At 30.4% G+C, this 18,833-nt stretch overlaps 2 protein-coding genes and 1 long non-coding RNA gene across 3 annotated transcripts; all 3 read left to right on the forward strand.

Annotated features, from left to right (window-relative positions):
- Window positions 1-2,779: 2,779 nt before the first annotated feature.
- LOC146951982 (serine carboxypeptidase 1-like) lies at window positions 2,780-7,669 on the forward strand. Its single transcript, XM_085707950.1, has 8 exons — window positions 2,780-3,140; window positions 4,337-4,444; window positions 4,766-5,037; window positions 6,217-6,468; window positions 6,903-7,009; window positions 7,120-7,206; window positions 7,309-7,414; window positions 7,513-7,669. The coding sequence occupies exons 1-8, from the start codon at window positions 2,780-2,782 to the stop codon at window positions 7,660-7,662; spliced, it is 1,443 nt and encodes a 480-aa protein (XP_085564076.1). The 3' UTR covers window positions 7,663-7,669.
- Window positions 7,670-10,900: 3,231 nt separating this feature from the next.
- LOC146951983 (serine carboxypeptidase 1-like) lies at window positions 10,901-15,328 on the forward strand. The gene is made up of 5 exons (XM_085740604.1): window positions 10,901-11,291; window positions 12,801-12,908; window positions 13,665-13,942; window positions 14,830-15,084; window positions 15,287-15,328. The coding sequence occupies exons 1-5, from the start codon at window positions 10,901-10,903 to the stop codon at window positions 15,326-15,328; spliced, it is 1,074 nt and encodes a 357-aa protein (XP_085596730.1).
- A 108-nt stretch (window positions 15,329-15,436) lies between these two features.
- On the forward strand, window positions 15,437-16,401 carry LOC146951984 (uncharacterized). Its single transcript, XR_015032989.1, has 2 exons — window positions 15,437-15,973; window positions 16,062-16,401. It is a non-coding gene; the product is annotated as an uncharacterized LOC146951984 (long non-coding RNA).
- The last annotated feature ends 2,432 nt before the right edge of the window (window positions 16,402-18,833 follow it).

Here is an 18,833-nt window from a genome sequence, read left to right on the forward strand (position 1 = left end):
AAAAGTTTTAATTACTTTGTAACTTTAAGCAACATAGTTTAAATATTTCATATGAGATAGTTATAAAATAGTTTAAGTTTTATCGTTTTCTAGGGGGTTTTTTAGTGAGGCGTTTGCTATTGAGGTGCCACAGTTTTTTTTGCCCTCTTTGTACTCTTTTTCCTCCTATGCGGGCATAGTACTTCTTGTGCTGACCTTGCTTAATAATGTTTTTCCGTTTAAAAAAAAAGTTATAAAATGGTAGTTAGTACATTTACTATTTATATTATATAGTTTATTCTTCATTTATCATTTTACCTTTATGAGTTTAATTAAATTGCTCCTCTAGCCTATGTTGAATCGAACAATAGTCTTAACTTCTAAATTAATATTATGTTATTATTATTTTTATCTCATTTCATTTTTTTTTGTTATGATGAAAATTTTAAAATAACTAGTTAATTCATAATTAGTCACTAAATCACCTTGCGTGTTGTGCAAGTAACTAGGTTGTTAAGTTTGATCAAATTTTCTGTCATTTGGCGGTTATGATATGACAGTTATTTCCGTACCTGTAAGTGAATAAATAGTGACCACTTTGTGTATATAAACATGCGACGTGAATAAAGATTCATCAGTGTGTGATTTTCACATCCATCAAGTCTAAATACTTTCTCTCTTCATCATATAAACTTTTTTTTTTTCCTGATCTCTTAACTAAAGTGGGTGCATGAGTATTGAGTATGTACAATAAAATTACAGTGAGTTGTGACCAACAATGGCGACATTCAAAATCATGGCCAATTCCCTGCAAATCTTCCAATCTTGTATGAAAATAATTACGACAGATTGATATGTCCTCGTTGGGAGCCCTGGTTTCATTATGTTCTGAAGCAAACACCTTATCTAAGTATTTCTTGCATTTTATCCACATAGACTATCAACGCTCAAATGAGTTCATGAGTTAAATTTGAGACCAATAGATTTTGAGTTAGACTCAAAATAGTTGTTTACAGTTTTTCGTCTTCCTTCATTGACTATACGAAGTTGGTGACATTAGATGTCAATGTAGAATTTTATTCTCATCTAATTATGAACACTCTAATGTTAAGTGTAGTAGGAGACAATTATACGAGGTTGACACGCTTTTGCTAAGACCGTCACATCTCTAGTTAATTTTCATATCATGGTAAAGATACCTCATCATATTGAATATATTTTCATTAATGAAATGCACAAGCTTTCTCGTATAAAAAAAAAAAAAAAAGTTTGCATGTATTTTACATGCAATAGACAAGGGTAAATTTTACTCCACTTCTAGTAATATTGTCATATTTTTTCTCAAAATAATTGTCAATTTAAAATATCAATGCAACATTTAATATATCCTTATTAATTGAATTTTACCTTATTTAACTATTTCCCTAACTACTAATTAATTAACAATTTTTTTAGTAAATATACTGATTTTACTATTAAAATCAAATCAAGCATATCATTTCTCTTAAGAACCGTGGATTAGGGGTGTTCGCGGTGCGGTTTGGTTTGGTTTTAAGGCTAAAAGTCATCTGAACCGCAAGATATATATACATGCAGTTTGCTTTGGTTAGGTTGACTTTGAAAATACAATCTGAACCAAACCAAACCAAACCAATGCGGTTTGGGTTGGCTCGGTTGATGCGGTTTTGTGGAGACAATACAATTTGTTGTTTCCGACATTAAAATTAAGTTAAAAAGGTAAAACACAACATATTTTCATTAATGTTTTCAATAATCTTTTAAATTTCATCCAACATTACAATTTTATTTTTATCCAACAATGTTCGCAACTACATAGATCTATTATAAACGTGGACAAAAGGTAATCTTATTTTGTAGAAAATGCAAAAAACTAAGATTTTATCATTATCTAAAAGTTCAAGTAGCACATAAACACATTTTTGAAATAAAAAACAAATAAGAAACTTAACAAGAGAAAATATATTTCATTCTATAAAATTTTCTATTGAGTTTATTTGAGTATTGGTCTAGGTAACATATGTTTAATTAAAGATTTTTTTTATTATGCGGTTTGGTTTGGATTGGTTCGGTTGGTAAGATAAAAACTGCAAACCGAACCAAACCATGCAGTTGAGTAAAAAAATGATTCGAATACATCCGAACCAAATGCGGTTTTTTACGGTTTCGATTTGGGTTGGTTCGTTTTGCGGTTTTTTTATTGGATTGATTCGATTTTGAACACCCCTACCGTGGATATATAATCCAAGAGTTATGCTATTTCAAGGGAAAGAATTTATCCCGAGCACTTCCCGAATAGCCTTGAACCGTTGGATTGGCAATTGATGGAATACGTGGGGGGTTACAAAGTAAAAGGTGGAGGAGAGATTAGTAACCAAACAAGCATCGTGATGTTTTCGGGAAAAATAAATTCGCTGAAAGTAGCAATTCTCATAATCCAAATACCACATAACAGTTAACCTTTTATTTCCTAACCTTCATTGTATAGGCCGCATAACAATTAACATCCGGTCTACATTCATTTTCTTTCTTTCTTTTTTTTTTTTTTGAAAGCATCCCGTCTACATTCATACTTAATAGAAATAATCTATGCAATTAATTAGTTTATATCCTACCCTAATTAGGATAATGCAGGAAGTTGACTTCTCCTATTTACATTATAATTAAATGAGAAATTCATTATAGTACTTTATAAGTTTAGCAAAATTCCAAGTATATATGACACAAAATTTGAGAGCTTTGAAACATAGAAAATACACTCTACAACATAATAATTATCTTAATGTTGTCCCAAAAAGTATTATTGTGGTCTTTGATTGTTTTAGTGTGCCACTTTGCAATCTCATGCAAAGCCAACCAACAAAGTGAATACCTCTACAAGTTTATTCGATCAAAGAGGTTTCAACAAAAGCCTTCACATGGAGAATCTTATTATTCAAATGATGTTGTTCATGAACAACAATTTAGGTCGATGAAAGCTGATAAGGTGAAGACTTTGCCTGGACAACCAAAAGGGGTGAATTTTGATCAATATGCTGGCTATGTAACTGTGGATGCCAAAGCAAGAAGAAAACTTTTCTACTACTTTGTTGAATCGCCTTTAAATTCTTCCACAAAGCCTCTTGTTCTATGGTTAAATGGAGGTAATCACTATATATATTCATTTTATTTTTATATGCTAGGGTATGTATTAATTTTCAAATAAACAAATAGTACATGCATGGGAGAAATTCACAATATTGAAAAGTAACTATATATTGCATGAATGTAGATATATCACATATATCTACGCTTATATCAACGCTTATATTTGAACACTCATACTTTACATACACTCATTCAACATCTTATTATCTCTCTATCTTTCTCTTTCTATCACATCACCCACGTATCACATATATCACATTACTCTCACTATTTCAATCTCTCTCAAGTTGTAAAATAGATATTGAGTTTTATCCATAATTTTCCATAATATATAGTCCGAAAATTTCATAGGTCAATGTTGAATTATGTGGAGACATATATTATCCTCAAAGCTTATTTGTTCTATTAAGTTTGAGACAGTTAATCTTAATCTTAATATATATAAATGTTAAACAGTGTTGCAAGCAACCCTGATTAACCCTAATCCCGCCCTTTTTTTAGGGTTCTGAAAAATATAAAATATTTATGAAAAAAATCCCTCCAAAGATTTGAACCCATGTCATGTTGGATACTTCAAAGCATTTTAACCACCAAACCACTTGCTGATTTTGTGATAGCATTTGGCTTCCACTACATGATATCCAATATTAAACTCCCTTTTCAAAAAACCAATTAATTCCTTTTCTTTTTTTCCAAACAGTTTCGAACCCTTTTTTCTCCTTTCTCCTTCGCAATCTAAACCCAAAAGTCTGCGGTCCATTTCTTCCTCATTTTTCCTACGACATATGTCTTGAAAAATAAAAATGTAGGTGACCTTATAGGCTTATATGGTTGAATCACTTGATATGTTTCTCATACTAACTTTATACAGTAATTTTTTTCCTTTGATGTGTATTTTAAACTATTTAATTAGCTCATTGTTTAAATTTTGCTCATTGTTTAGATTTTGTATGACGAGTTGCAACTTCGGTACATTTTATTCATTGTAGTCTTTATTGAAATGTTATACATAATATATTTAAACATGTCGACAACTAATAATATAGTAAACCTGATTCTTATATATGGAAATCGAATCAAACCCGTGCATCGCACGGGTTAGGGTCTAGTTATTGAGAATGATTGCTACAAATAACGGATATATGTACAAAGAACTAACTAATTAAAAGGTGGCTAAATTGATGATATACAGGACCTGGATGCTCTTCATTGGGATATGGAGCCATGCAAGAATTAGGACCTTTTAGAGTCAATAGTGATGGAACCACACTTACCCTTAATAAAGATGCATGGAACGTTGGTAAGCATGCATTAGAATTAATGATAGTTGATGGAAAAATATCTTATTGAATTAATGGGTTTAATTATTTTGTAGCTCTCTAAACTATTTGATAATTTTTCAATAGTTTTTTCTAATAAGAAACATTAAAATTAATTACAAATTACCTATAGTTCAATGATCCAATTACAATTTTTTCGAGAATCTTTTAAAAATTAGTTCAACTATCTACAAAGTAACTTTTTTTTAAGTAATTAAAACCTTAATTAATAAAAAATTATTCTATGTTTCATAATGATGATGATTCAAAATTGATGAGTTGATGTTTCTATAATATGGCAGTGGCAAATGTTATCTTCCTAGAGTCTCCGGTGGGAGTTGGATTTTCTTATTCAAAAAAACCGTTAAATCAAACTGGTGACAAAAGCACAGCCAGAGATTCTTATATTTTTCTTCTGAAATGGCTTAAGAGATTTCCACAGTATAAGACTCGAGATTTCTTCATAACTGGTGAAAGTTATGCTGGACATTATGTCCCTCAGCTAGCTCATCTTATTCTATCAAAAAATAAGAAAAGGAAAAATCACAAGGTGATCAATTTGAAAGGGATCGCGGTAAGAATCTTTAATGTTCAACATAAATTTAATTTAATATGTTACATTTAAATTTTGAGTCCTACTCTAGTCTAAAAAAAAAGTCAGACAAAGTTGATTTATCTCCTTAAAAATTTGAACCAAATTCACATGTTAAGTTTCATAATAGAAACCATCAAAATTGATTCTTTTCTCTCTATATTACACATAATAATTTTAGTATAAATACATGTTTTTCTTGTATGGGGATTAAATAGGACTCTGTTTGGTCTGACATATTATTTACTTCTCTTTTATATTTTTTTTGGTACAATTGACTTCTCTTTAAAAAAGACCTTAGGTCAAACAATCCTTTTTAAAAGTTTTTAATTAAAGAATTTTGATATAAGAAACTAGCTAGATATAAGGAACTTTTCAAAATCAAGTAGGGGAATTTTTAAATTGAATTGTCTTTTAAAATAGGGAAATGTTAACCAGTGCCCGGGCACTAGTTAAGGATTATAAAGGGAAATGTTTTCTCGAAAATTGTGTATTTTGTTTTTTGAAATTTGAAAAAGTGTTGATTTTAATGCTGACTTTATTTTTTCTTTCTAATTTTGGCTGCTTAACTAGTGCCCCTGGGGCACTGGTTAACATGACCCATTATTTTATGGAGAAAAAACGGATAAACGAAAATAATTATCAAACTTTGACTTTATTTTTAAGGAAAATGCTAACAAGAGCTTATATGACACTTGTTAAGGAAGCTAAAAAAAATATTATGTTAGAAATGACACTTTTTAAGTTTTTGAGGAATTGACTACACAACTTCAAATGAAATGCTATTATATTTGATTCTTTAACAAGTGCTTTAGAAGAAATGTCCCGAAACACTTGTTAGCATGACCGTATTTTTAAAACATTTATGTTTAACTTTAATTTTTAAGTAACTTAAAAGAGGAAAATAAGTATGATCGGATGAAGCTTAAAAGGTCTCCGTGATAATAGTGAAATTCTGATAACTAAACTAATTGAATAAAACAATAGGCAGCTTTTGTTTTGGGCTGAAGACTTTATACTAAATTAACTTGCTTTTAGGGTAAACAATACATAGATCAATTTACATAACTCACTTACATTAATCACATTTCACATTTATTCATCCAAATACACATTGAAATTTGCTTTGTTTTATCCTTTACATACTTATTCCTGGTGCAGGTTGGAAACGGTTGGATAGATGACAATTTCTGTACAAAGGGAATGTATGATTATTTATGGATGCATGCTCTAAACTCTGATCAAACACATGCAGGAATTGAAAAACATTGTGACTTTAGGAAGTTCAATGTAACAAATGAATGTGTCGGATATGAAAATAGAGCAGATGATGAGCTTGGAAATATTGACGTTTACAACATATATGCCCCAGTTTGTAATTCATCTGCAACAAAATATGGTGCTAGTTACTCTGTAAGTTGCATTCTATTTTGTATTTATGGTATGAGAAATCGGAACTAGCTCAAATAGAGTAGTCTGCTTAGATTCTGTCTGATAAATTGGACGATGGTTGATGAACCTATAACAAATAACAGATAGACTATCCCATAAATTTAAAGTGTTAGATAAAATTAAGGCTAAAGTGCACTTTTCCACCCCTAACTTTCAAAAACTTGCAATTTTGGCCCCTTAAGTACAGAAACTACAATTTTGGCCCCCTAAGATTTAGCCTCATTGCAACTTTAAATCTTTTGGCCAATTTTGACCGGTCACATTGATCCTTTAAATTTATTGCAAGTTTTTGAAAGTTAGGGGTGGAAAAATGCACTTTTAACCTAAAATTAAACGATAAAGTTTACTGAATATAAGAAATTAATTCCAAAATTCTTCTTAAATGAAATATGCAGGCCAGTAATATCGACCCTTGTGCTGAAGATTATACCACTGCCTATTTAAATCTCCCAGAAGTTCAAAAAGCTCTTCATGTTAAACGCACAAAATGGTCTCCTTGCAGGTACACTATACTACTATACTATGTTTTATTTTCCCACGATATTTCAAAATGCATTAACAGTAAATGTTATAGTATTTCCTGAATCAATGTCTAATGCTCTTCTTTTTCAGTGATCTGGATTGGACAGATAGTCCAACAAGTATTCTACCAACTATAAATCGATTAATATCAAGTGGTATAAGCATTTGGATGTACAGGTAATAAACTTTATAATGTAATATCACATCAAAGACATTATCAACATCACTTTCTTTATGTGTAACATTGCTTGTTTTTGTTATTATTTAATAATAATGCAGTGGAGATATAGATGGACGTGTTCCCATAACCTCAACAAAGTATTCAATAAATTCCTTAAAACTGCCTGTAGATACAGCATGGCGTCCATGGTACACTGGAAAAGAGGTAAAGAAACATTAATATCACTATTACAATATATGCTTGGAACTTAAAGCCACTTATAGATAACCTTACTACATGATTATGCATACAATATTATGCAGGTTGGAGGGTATGTGATTGGTTACAAAGGGCTCACACTTGTCACTGTAAGAGGATCTGGGCACATGGTTCCAAGTGACCAACCACATCGAGCACTAACCATGATTTCATCTTTCCTTCTTGGACAACTTCCTCCTGAATTAAAATCTTAAGTCTGTTCAGTGTATCAATAAAATTTATGTGAAAATTTGATGAGTTTCATACAATATATTCATTAATTCATCAAAATATTTGTGCTCAATTTCTAAATTATGGGACGGTTTGTTAGAGGAAAGGAAACATTTCTAAGGAGTGAATAGACTTGTTACTTTTTTAATTTTTGTCTATCAAGCAACTTAGTCCTCAATTAAGGTTGGCGTCCATCACATAAGTTCTTATGTCGAGTTTAGTCATTAGAACACATTGTTTTTTTTTTGGACAAAAAGATATATTGATGTGTATTGGAAAACAATGACTTGTATGCCGCGTATACAAGAACCAAATTGCTTGAATTTATATCTTTATTAAAAATTTCATAAAACATGATCCCAATAAAAAATATCATCAAACTAGAAAGAAAGAAAAATCAAACCCATAAACACATAGAATTTCATCATCTTCAACAATTTCTATCTTTTTTTTTTTATGCTGCCAAATTTTATCGATCCCAAAGGCTTGATCCAAAAAAAACAAGAAGTACCCTAGATAAGCAATCACAATTGCAAACTCTGCATAATAAGCATAAACAACTCATAACAAAACACTACATGACCAAAGAAGAAAAAAAACGAAAAAGTAAAACACAAAAGTTGCCCTCTAAACTAGCAACAATCACAAGCAAAGATTCAATTTGGTCATTCACAATTTTCTTGTGGCTCGATTTCGTACTGACAAGAAATAAAACCTAAAGTACTGCTGAAATTTTCTTTTACCATGGACAAATTAGTCCCTCTATTATAATAAAACCCATAGTAGTGTTGACATTTGTTTACCATGGAAAAATTAGTAACATGGACATTTTTTTTGGATTAATTATGTTTCTAGTCCCTATAAAATAGCGACCTTGTAAGTTTAGTCCTTACTTAATTTTAATAGCATTTTTAGTCCCTAATTTTGTTTTTTTGCCCTGAGTATTAATCCCTACTCAATTCAAATTTGTTTAATTTATGCTTAAACTCTTAAATTTTTGAACAATTTTTTGCAGACATGTTTAGAACATTACTAAAAGTTCCTCCGCAAAAAATTATCTCAAAATTTGATTTCTACATCCAGATTTTATTATTTTTTATCTTTAACTTTTGTCGTTTTAAAAAATTCATATTTAATTCATTTCATGTCTGAAAATTCTAAATTTTGGTAAACAAACCTTTCATAGTGTTCTAATCTTGTCTCAAAAAAATCGTTCAAAAATTTAAGAGTTCAAGGATAATTAATCAAACTTTGTTTTAGCAGGGACTAAAATTATAAGTAAATTTTTTTTTATAGGGACTAAAAATGCTATTAAAATTAAGTAAGGACTAAACTTACAAGGTCACTATTTTATAGGGACTAGAAACATAATTAACCCTTTTTTTTTCTTTTAAAAAATAAAACCCATAGTAGTGCTGACATTTTTCTACCATGATAAATTAGTCTCTCTATTATAATGAGTTAAGGAACAATTAAATTTCATTTTTATCATGATTGAATTGGGCCGAAAAAAATTGTGATGAACTATCAAATAAGTCTCTCTATCATGTTTAGCGTTTGAACATGCTGATGTGTATTGGAAAAACGATGACTTATAAGTCCATGTCGTATGTCATATTACGTAAAACCCGATCCCAAAAATTATCATCAAACTAAACAAAAAATCAAACTTGCATAAACACATCATATTTTCATCATCTTCAAACAATTCAAATTGAAAGGTTTGAAAACCTGCATAAACATTAATAGTTTTTTTTTTTTTATTGCAAAATGTTATTGATCTCAACTCCACTCCACAATTAGGAGGGATTCTTAATAACTTGTTTAAACCTTAAATTAATTAGTTGTTAATTGAGTACGAAAAGCGATCGGACTCTCTATAGCCGGATAAAGGATGGGCAAATCCAAAATAGTTAAATACAAGATAGGTGAGTCTATATTCCTCAAGTCCAGTAAAGTTCGTATAGGTCATGGGAGTGACAAAAGTAGTCAAAGACACGTGAAACTTGACAATTTAATTCTTTGCTCGTGTTCAATTATTATAGCGCAACTAATTCTAGCAAATATTTTCAAAGTAAAAAAATATAATATAATAATATTAATAACCAATAATGTTATTCATATTTACTTAAGTAGGTCGGCTGCTCTGATAGGCCTAAGAGGCTTTTTTTTATGGCATGTGGTCTGACCTTTTTAACTAAATAATCTTTTAAAAAGTCTAAGCCTTCTCTACTTGAGAAAAAAAACTAGCCTGATCTGGCCTGTCATAGGCTTAGCCGTAGGCTGATCTGATATATTCTCATCCCTAGGTTGCACACAACATGTCTTAATATATTTTCAACAAATAACTTCATATTCATAGAAATCTGAAGAAAATAAGAAATTAAGATACGTATAACCAATAATGTAGCAGCATTTGGGATCAAACTTGCAACATCAACTACAAATCTACAACTCTTCATTTAACTACTAAACGAACTCGGTGCAAAATGTTTAAAGTATTTGACTTACAGAACTATTTTTGGAGCAAAAAAGATTCATGAGCCTAAAAACTTTAAACGCCTAAAACCCTTGCTTTAGTAGCGGCCCTTGGACTAGCCCTGAAACAAGATATCCATCACTAGAATCCTCGTAGAACTCAGGATAGTCATCTGGTATACCATAGTTTTGTAGTCGGCTTTCTCTTTGAGCATTATCAAGTTTTGAATGTCATCATCATCGGGTTATTATTTTTTCCACTGATACATCCTAAAAAATGTTTTAGTAAATATAATAATTTTACTATTAAAATCAAACCAAACCGTGGATAATCCAAATACCACATTTAATTTGAGACGTGGAGACTAAAGTAATAATTTTTTTTCTTCTAGTTAAAAAAAGTAACGAACATCTTTCAAAAAAAAAAAAAGTAATGAATTTTTATTTACTACCTTTATTGTATAGGCCGAATAACAATTAACATCCTGTCTACATTCAATTTTTTTTTCCTGAAAACATATGGTCTACATTCATACTTAGGTAGAAATATCTATGCAATTAATTAGTTATATCTCCTATCCTAATTAAGAAAAAATAGGAAGTTGACTTTTCCAATTTACATTTTAATTAAATGAGAAATTCATTAGTACTTTATAAGTTTAGCAAAATTCCAAGTATATATGACACAAAATTTGAGAGCTTTGAAACATAGAAAATACACTCTACAACATAAAAATTATCTTAATGTTGTCCCAAAAAGTACTATTGTGGTCTTTGATTGTTTTAGTGTGCCACTTTGCAATCTCATGCAAAGCCAACCAACAAAGTGAATACCTCTACAAGTTTATTCGATCAAAAAGGTTTCAACAAAAGCCTTCACATGGAGAAGCTTATTATTCAAATGATGTTGTTGATGAACATGTTTCAAAGGTACATGTTAACGTTGAACAACACTTAAGGTCGAGGAAAGCTGATAAGGTGAAGACTTTGCCTGGACAACCAAAAGGGGTGAATTTTGATCAATATGCTGGCTATGTAACTGTGGATGCCAAAGCAAGAAGAAAACTTTTCTACTACTTTGTTGAATCGCCTTTAAATTCTTCCACAAAGCCTCTTGTTCTATGGCTAAATGGAGGTAATCTATATATTAGTTTTATTTGTATATGCTAGGGTATGTCTTAATTATCAAATAAACAAATAGTCCATGCATGAGAGAAATTCAAGAAAATATTGAAAAGTAACTATCTATTGCTTGAATGTGTGTGTATATATATATATATATATATATATATATATATATATATATATATATATATATATATACATATTTATTTATATATCATGTATATTATATCAACACTTATATTTGGACACCCCTATTTTACATATACATTCATTCAACATCTTATTTATCCATCTCTCTCTTCCTATCACATCACCAACATATCACATATATCACACCACTTTCAGTATTTCTATCTCTCTCAAGGTGTAAAATATACTGAGTGTTTATCTATAATTTTTCATATTATATAGTCCGAAAACTTCATATCTCATTAATGTTGAATTACATGAATACATATATTATGTATGATCTAATTAACAAAATACGTTTGAAAAATGAGTCTGATGTGACCTCCAACGTCTCCCTTTAGCCGTTGGATATGGCCACCGTACCATCTTACCATAGGAAAAGAAGACCGGAGATAAGGCCTGAGGATGCCATTAACGACCGTTTTTCACTTTCTTCTCATTTTTTATCTTTTTAAATTTGCTAAAAAAAAGTAAAACTAAATAGTGTGCAATGAACCAATATTGATATTATTTTCATTAATAATTCATTTTAGGGAAAATTCCTCCTGCTTCCTATATATATATATATATATATATATATATATATATATATATACACACACATTCAAGCAATAGATAGTTACTTTTCAATATTTTCTTGAATTTCTCTCATGCATGGACTCAGGGGCGGATCTTCTTAGCGACCTGTAGGTGCCATGGTACCCCCCAACTTTTCTATATATACTAGATTAGGCATAATCTTACCACAACTACTCAGTTGGCGCAGTGGAAATGATCTTTGTTATTCTTGCTTAGGTCGCGGGTTCGACCCTTCCATCCTCTATTTCTGTTATATTTTTACTATTTTGTTTCTGTTATATTTTTACTATTTTGTTCAAAAAAAAGCTCCTATGTAGAGATTCAAACCCGCATCCCTACTCTGCAATCAAGCGAAATTAACCACTGGACCATTTAACAGTTATGATATCTCCTTCACACAGTTTAATATATAGTTCATATAATTCTGGCACCCCCCAAAAAATATTCTAAGATCCGCCACTATTTGTTTATTTGATATTTCTGTTATATTTTTACTATTTTGTTCAAAAAAAAGCTCCTATGTAGAGATTCAAACCCGCATCCCTACTCTGCAATCAAGCGAAATTAACCACTGGACCATTTAACAATTATGATATCTCCTTCACACAGTTTAATATATAGTTCATATAATTCTGGCACCCCCAAAAAATATTCTAAGATCCGCCACTATTTGTTTATTTGATAATTCCTCCTTTCTCGCGATGCATAACACTGTTCCTAATTAAAAGGCGACTAAATTGATGACATACAGGACCTGGATGCTCTTCATTGGGATATGGAGCCATGCAAGAATTAGGACCTTTTAGAGTCAACAGCGATGGAACCACACTTACCCTTAATAAAGATGCATGGAACGTTGGTAAGCATGCATTAGCTTAATGATAGTTGATGTAAAAATGTCTTATTGAATTAAGGTCAAATGCATCTGAAGGTATTTTAAGTTTTTCGTTTTTTCCAAAGTGATCCTTTAAGTTTCAAAAGCCTCAAACAAATTCTTTAAGTTTCAAAAGTCCCAAACAAGTCTTTTAGTTTTTGAATCGTTTCAAACAAGTCATTTTAGAGGATGGTGGTGATGATTCAGATGATAGCAACAAAGAGTATTATCCACCATTTGTCATACCTAAAAAGATGACTAATTTTAAGTGGGTGTTAGGAGCCAGATTTGGTACCAAAGATGAGTTCAAGGAAGCAATTACCAACTATGCTATCTACAATAGGACTTGTTTGAAACGATTCAAAAACTAAAAGGACTTGTTTGGGACTTTTGAAACTTAAAGGACCACTTTAGGAAAAACGAAAAACTTAAAGGACCTTTAATTGCATTTGACCTTGAATTAATTAATAGTTAATTATTTTTGTAGCTCTCTAAACTATTTGATAATTTTTCAATAGTTTTTTCTATCAAGAAATATTAAAAAAAAATTACAATTACCTATAGTTCAATGATCCAATTACAATTTTTTCGAGAATCTTTTAAAAATTCTCAAATAGTTCAACGAACTACAAACTAATTTTTTTTAAGTAATTAAAACCTTAATTAATAAAAAAATTGTTCTATGTTTTCATAATTATGATGATTCAAAATTGATGAGTTGTTATTTCTATAATTTGGCAGTGGCAAATGTTATCTTCCTAGAGTCTCCAGCAGGAGTTGGATTTTCTTATTCAAAACATTCTTTAGATTACTCTAATGTTGGTGACAATCGCACAGCCAAAGATTCTTACACTTTCCTTCTAAACTGGCTTGAGAGATTTCCACAGTATAAGACTCGAGATTTCTTCATAGCTGGTGAAAGTTATGGTGGTCATTATGTTCCTCAGCTAGCTCACCTTATTCTCTCAAATAATAAGAAATTGATAAATCACACAAGGATCAATTTGAGAGGGATCGCGGTAAGAATCTTTAGTGTTCAATATAAATTTAATTTAATATTTTACATTTAAATGTTGACTACTACTTCGGTCTCAAATTAAAGAAAAAAGTCAAATAAAGTTGATTTATTTGGTTAAAAATTTGAACGAGATTCATATACTTAGCAAGTGTGTTAAGTTTCATAACAGAAACCATCAAAATTGATTATTTTTCTTTCGTGTAATAATCTTATGTGTTTTTCTTTTGTGTATGGTTTAAATAGGACTATGTTTGGTCAGACTTTTTATTTACTTATCTCTTATGTTTTTTGGTACAATTATATTGTGGTAACGTTTGAAAATTATGAATGATGTTTTTTTGAACCCTCATCCTAGAATCCACCTTTGATTAAAACTAAAAATAAAAATGTTTGTTGATTTTAAGTTACAATAAAACAAAAAAATATAATATAAATTCTCATTTTTTACTGACACCAACAACAATCTTTATTACAGAAAAAGTTGTTTTAGGGTATAATTGGGATAATGAAAAAGTAAGTATATATATGTCTATCTAGTCTGTTACACTTTTTAAATGATAAATGAAAAAAAAATGGACATATATATACTCATATCGTGTTTGTTACACTTTTATTTTAATATTTGAATTTATGTACTCTTATCTATTTATTATATGTGTTATTTGTATTGAAAGTTGAGGGTAATTTTTAAAAAGAGCAAAAGGTTGGTCCAAAAGAGCTTAAACATGCTTTTTTTCCTTTATATGTAGTATATAGATATAGATTAACTTGTTCTAGGGTAAACATTTTTATACATAGATCAATTTACATTAATCACATTTCACAAAATTCATCCAAATACACATTGAATTGCTTTGTTTTATCCTTAAATACTTATTCCTGGTGCAGGTTGGGAACGGTTTGATAGATGACAAACTGTGTACAAAGGGAATGTATGACTACTACTGGACGCATGCTCTAAACTCTGACGAAACTCATGCAGGAATTGAAAAAAATTGTGGTGACTTTAGGAATGTAACAAATTTAAGGGAATGCTTCTTATATGAATTTAAAGCGGATGATGAGCTTGTAAATATTGACGTTTTCAACATTTATGCCCCAGTTTGTAATTCATCTGCAACAAAAAATGGTGCTAGTTACTCTGTAAGTTGCATTCTATTTTGTATATATGGTATGTATTATGAAACAATAGAAAAGAGAAATGAATCTTATTATTATGTGATAAGATGATACAACCAGTATATATAGGCATATTCTAACTGTACTACACTTAACAGAAAGTACAATGCAATAGTGAATACAATGGTTACTTGCACTGCAAGTTATTGCTCTTAGTATGTAATAGTATGCGAAATCGGAACTAGCTCGAGTAGAACAGTCTGCTTAGATTTTGTTTCATAAAAAATAGCTCATATGTTAGCCGATGGTAGATGAATCTATAGCAAATAACGGATAGACTATTTATTAAATTTAAAGTGTTTCGTAAAATTAACAGATCAATAATTTTGACCCTTGTGCTGAAGATTATACCGCTGCCTATTTAAATCTCCCAAAAGTTCAAAAGGCTCTTCATGTTAAACCCATAAAATGGTCTCATTGCAGGTACACTATAGACTATACTATACTACTAAAATAAGTTGTAATTATGTTTTATTTTCCCACAATTTCAAAATGCATTAATTGTAAATGCTATAGTATATTTTTCCATGAATCAATGTATAATGCTCTTTTTCAGTGGTGTGGGTTGGACAGATAGTCCAACAAGTATTCTACCAACTATAAATCAGTTAATATCAAGTGGTATAAGCATATGGATATACAGGTATGATAAACTTTATAAATTGGTCTGTCACATCAAAGACAATATCAAAGCTTTATGTATAACATTATTTACTTGTTTTGTTATTTAATTTAATAATATTGCAGTGGTGATCTAGATGGTCGTGTTCCCATAACCTCAACAAAATATTCAGTAAACTCCTTAAAACTACCTGTACATACAGCATGGCGTCCATGGTACACCGGAAAAGAGGTAAACGATTATTACTATGTGAATGTTTGGTATCACCGTGAATTTTACCAGAATCACTTACTGCATTATGCATACAATTAATATGCAGGTTGGAGGATATGTGATTGGTTACAAAGGGCTCACACTTGTCACTGTAAGAGGAGCTGGTCACATGGTTCCAAGTGACCAACCATATCGAGCACTAGTCATGATCTCATCTTTCCTTCTTGGACAACTTCCTCCTGAATTAAAATCTTAAGTCTATTCAGTGTATCAATAAAATATATGTGAAATTTGATGAGTTTCGTACAACAGTTCATCGAAATATGTGTGCTCAATTTGATAGACTTGTTACTCCTTGAATTTGTGTTTGATAGAATTGTAAAGAACTATCAAATAAGTCTTTCTATCAAGATTAGCGTTTGAACACGCTGATGTGTATTGAAAAATAATCACTTATATGTCCATGTCATATGCCACATATACAAGGACCAAGTGGCTTGAATTTATATCTTTTTCAAATATTTCATAAAACCTGATCCCAAAATATATCATATCAAACTAAAAAAAATCAAACTCACGTAAACCCATCATATTTTCATCATCTTCAAACAATTTAATTATTAAAGGTTTGAAAACATGCATAGACATTAATTGATTTTTTTTATGCTGCAAAATTTTATTGATCTCAACTCCACAATTAGGAGGGGTTCTTACTATAACTTGTTTAAACCTTAATATAATTAAGTTGTTAACTAAGAACGACAAGCGGCCAAACTCTCTATAGCCAAATGGAGGATAGAAGAATCCAAAACAGTCGAATACAAGATATGTAAATTTATCTTCATCAAATTCAGTAAAGTACGTGCAGGTTGTGGGAGTGTTAGAAGTAGTCAAAGACACGTGAAACTTGACAATTCAATTTTTTGCTCGTGTTCGATGATTATAGTGTGCCACTAACTCAAGCTAATATCTTCAAAGAGGCACATTATGAGACAAAGTACCATGCATGAATAATGAAAACGAAAAAATGTCGCAAGATGGGATGAATCAGGCCAAACATGGGGCGTTGCGTAATCCTAATAACGAGAAGAAACACACATTATCTACGAGAATAGTCGAACAATGCTTGATTATGTAGGACATGATGTATTAGTCATTGGAACTAGTTTTTTCTATAAACTAGATATTTGACCCGTGCTCCGCACAGGTTTTTGTAAAGGGATTGACATACGAATAAGCATATAGCCAACAGGATAGAAATGAAATTGGTGCGATACATTTTTTTAGTATTAAATAAGTGTACAAAAAAAGGCAAGATGATAAGAATGAAATTGGTGCGATGCATTTTTTTAGATGGAATTTGTTAGGTTAAGTTACTGCTAACCTAATACAGCAAATGAGCGGGAAAATATTAGGTTAAATTGCTGCAGACCTAACAAAATTAATAAATAAGGATAAGGATATAGCCAACAGGATATGAATGAAATTGGTGCAATGCATTTTTTTAGTATTAAATAAGTGTACAAAAAAAAAGGCAAGAGGATAGGAATGAAATTGGTGCGATGCATTTTTTAGATTGAATTTGTTAGGTTAAATTACTGCTAACCTAATACAGCAAATGAGCGGAAAAATATTAGGTTAAATTGCTGCAGACCTAACAAAATTAATAAATAAGGATATAGCCAACATGATATGAATGAAATTGGTGCGATGCATTTTTTCAGTATTAAATAAGTGAACAAAAAAAAAGGCAAGAGGATAGGAATGAAATTGGTGCGATGCAGTTTTTTAGATGGAATTTGTTAGGTTAAATTACTGCTAACCTAATACAGCAAATGAGCGGGAAAATATTAGGTTAAATTGTTACATACCTAACAAAATTAATAAATAAAGATGTTGTACTTGTAAATTACATTTGCTAGTGATACACACAATCAATCAAATAAATTTATTTAGTTTTGCAAATTTATCATTTTTTTTTGCAAAGAAGACTTAAGAAACTCATAACTAAGAGATAGAGCTAGATGTACATGATGATATCCAAGAAAGATTGGAGGTAATTGCACCGTTGCATCAATTATAACATCCAATGGGGAATTAAAGATCTCCATCCAATAAGTGTTCTTAAACGGCAAGTTGTGTTTGGACAATGACTTTTTCTCCATCCAAATTGACACGGCTTAATTGATACTTGGACCTCTCTTTACAAAAGCATCATACACAATACATGGACCTCATCTTGTAGATGCATACGTTATCGAAGCATAAGCATCATTGTCATTTATGATAGAGTTTGATTCATAAAGAATTTCTAATCTTCCATTAACATTTGCTAACTAATAGCTAATAGCTTAGAAAATGAAAAATGCAATTCAAAGTGCTTTATGTTAGGAACTATACCAGAAGTGTCCACGTTTATTTATAAATATAAAGATGAATGAGAAATATTTTTTTTTAAGGACTCAAGGCACCTTCGACGTGATTTAGTTTTTGGCAAATTTTTATTTACCCATGAACAAAAAATGGATAAAATTACACATGATTGTCACCAATCACAATCATTCATTTGAAATTTACTATATTTATAACCTAAATAATGAAACATAATGTATGAATGCACTTTGATAATTCTGTATAAATCTACACGTTATAGTTTGAGCATGAAGAGTTCTGGTAACCTATTCCTTTCTTTTATTGAAAACTATTACAAGTTGAAAATATTCAAGGTCGAGGGAACATACTCACAAAAAAATTAGAATTTATCTTTTTTTTTAGGAAGAATAGCGGAGGGCCTAATTTATGGGTTTTTTGTGGGCTAGAGCCCCCGCTATGTTTAGGGGAGAAAAAAATGTTGGTTAAATTATACTTTTAGTCCTTT

This window comes from Medicago sativa, chromosome 1, assembly GCF_051527215.1.
Source record: "Medicago sativa cultivar Bolivia chromosome 1, Bolivia_mono, whole genome shotgun sequence".
Lineage (NCBI taxonomy): Eukaryota > Viridiplantae > Streptophyta > Magnoliopsida > Fabales > Fabaceae > Medicago > Medicago sativa.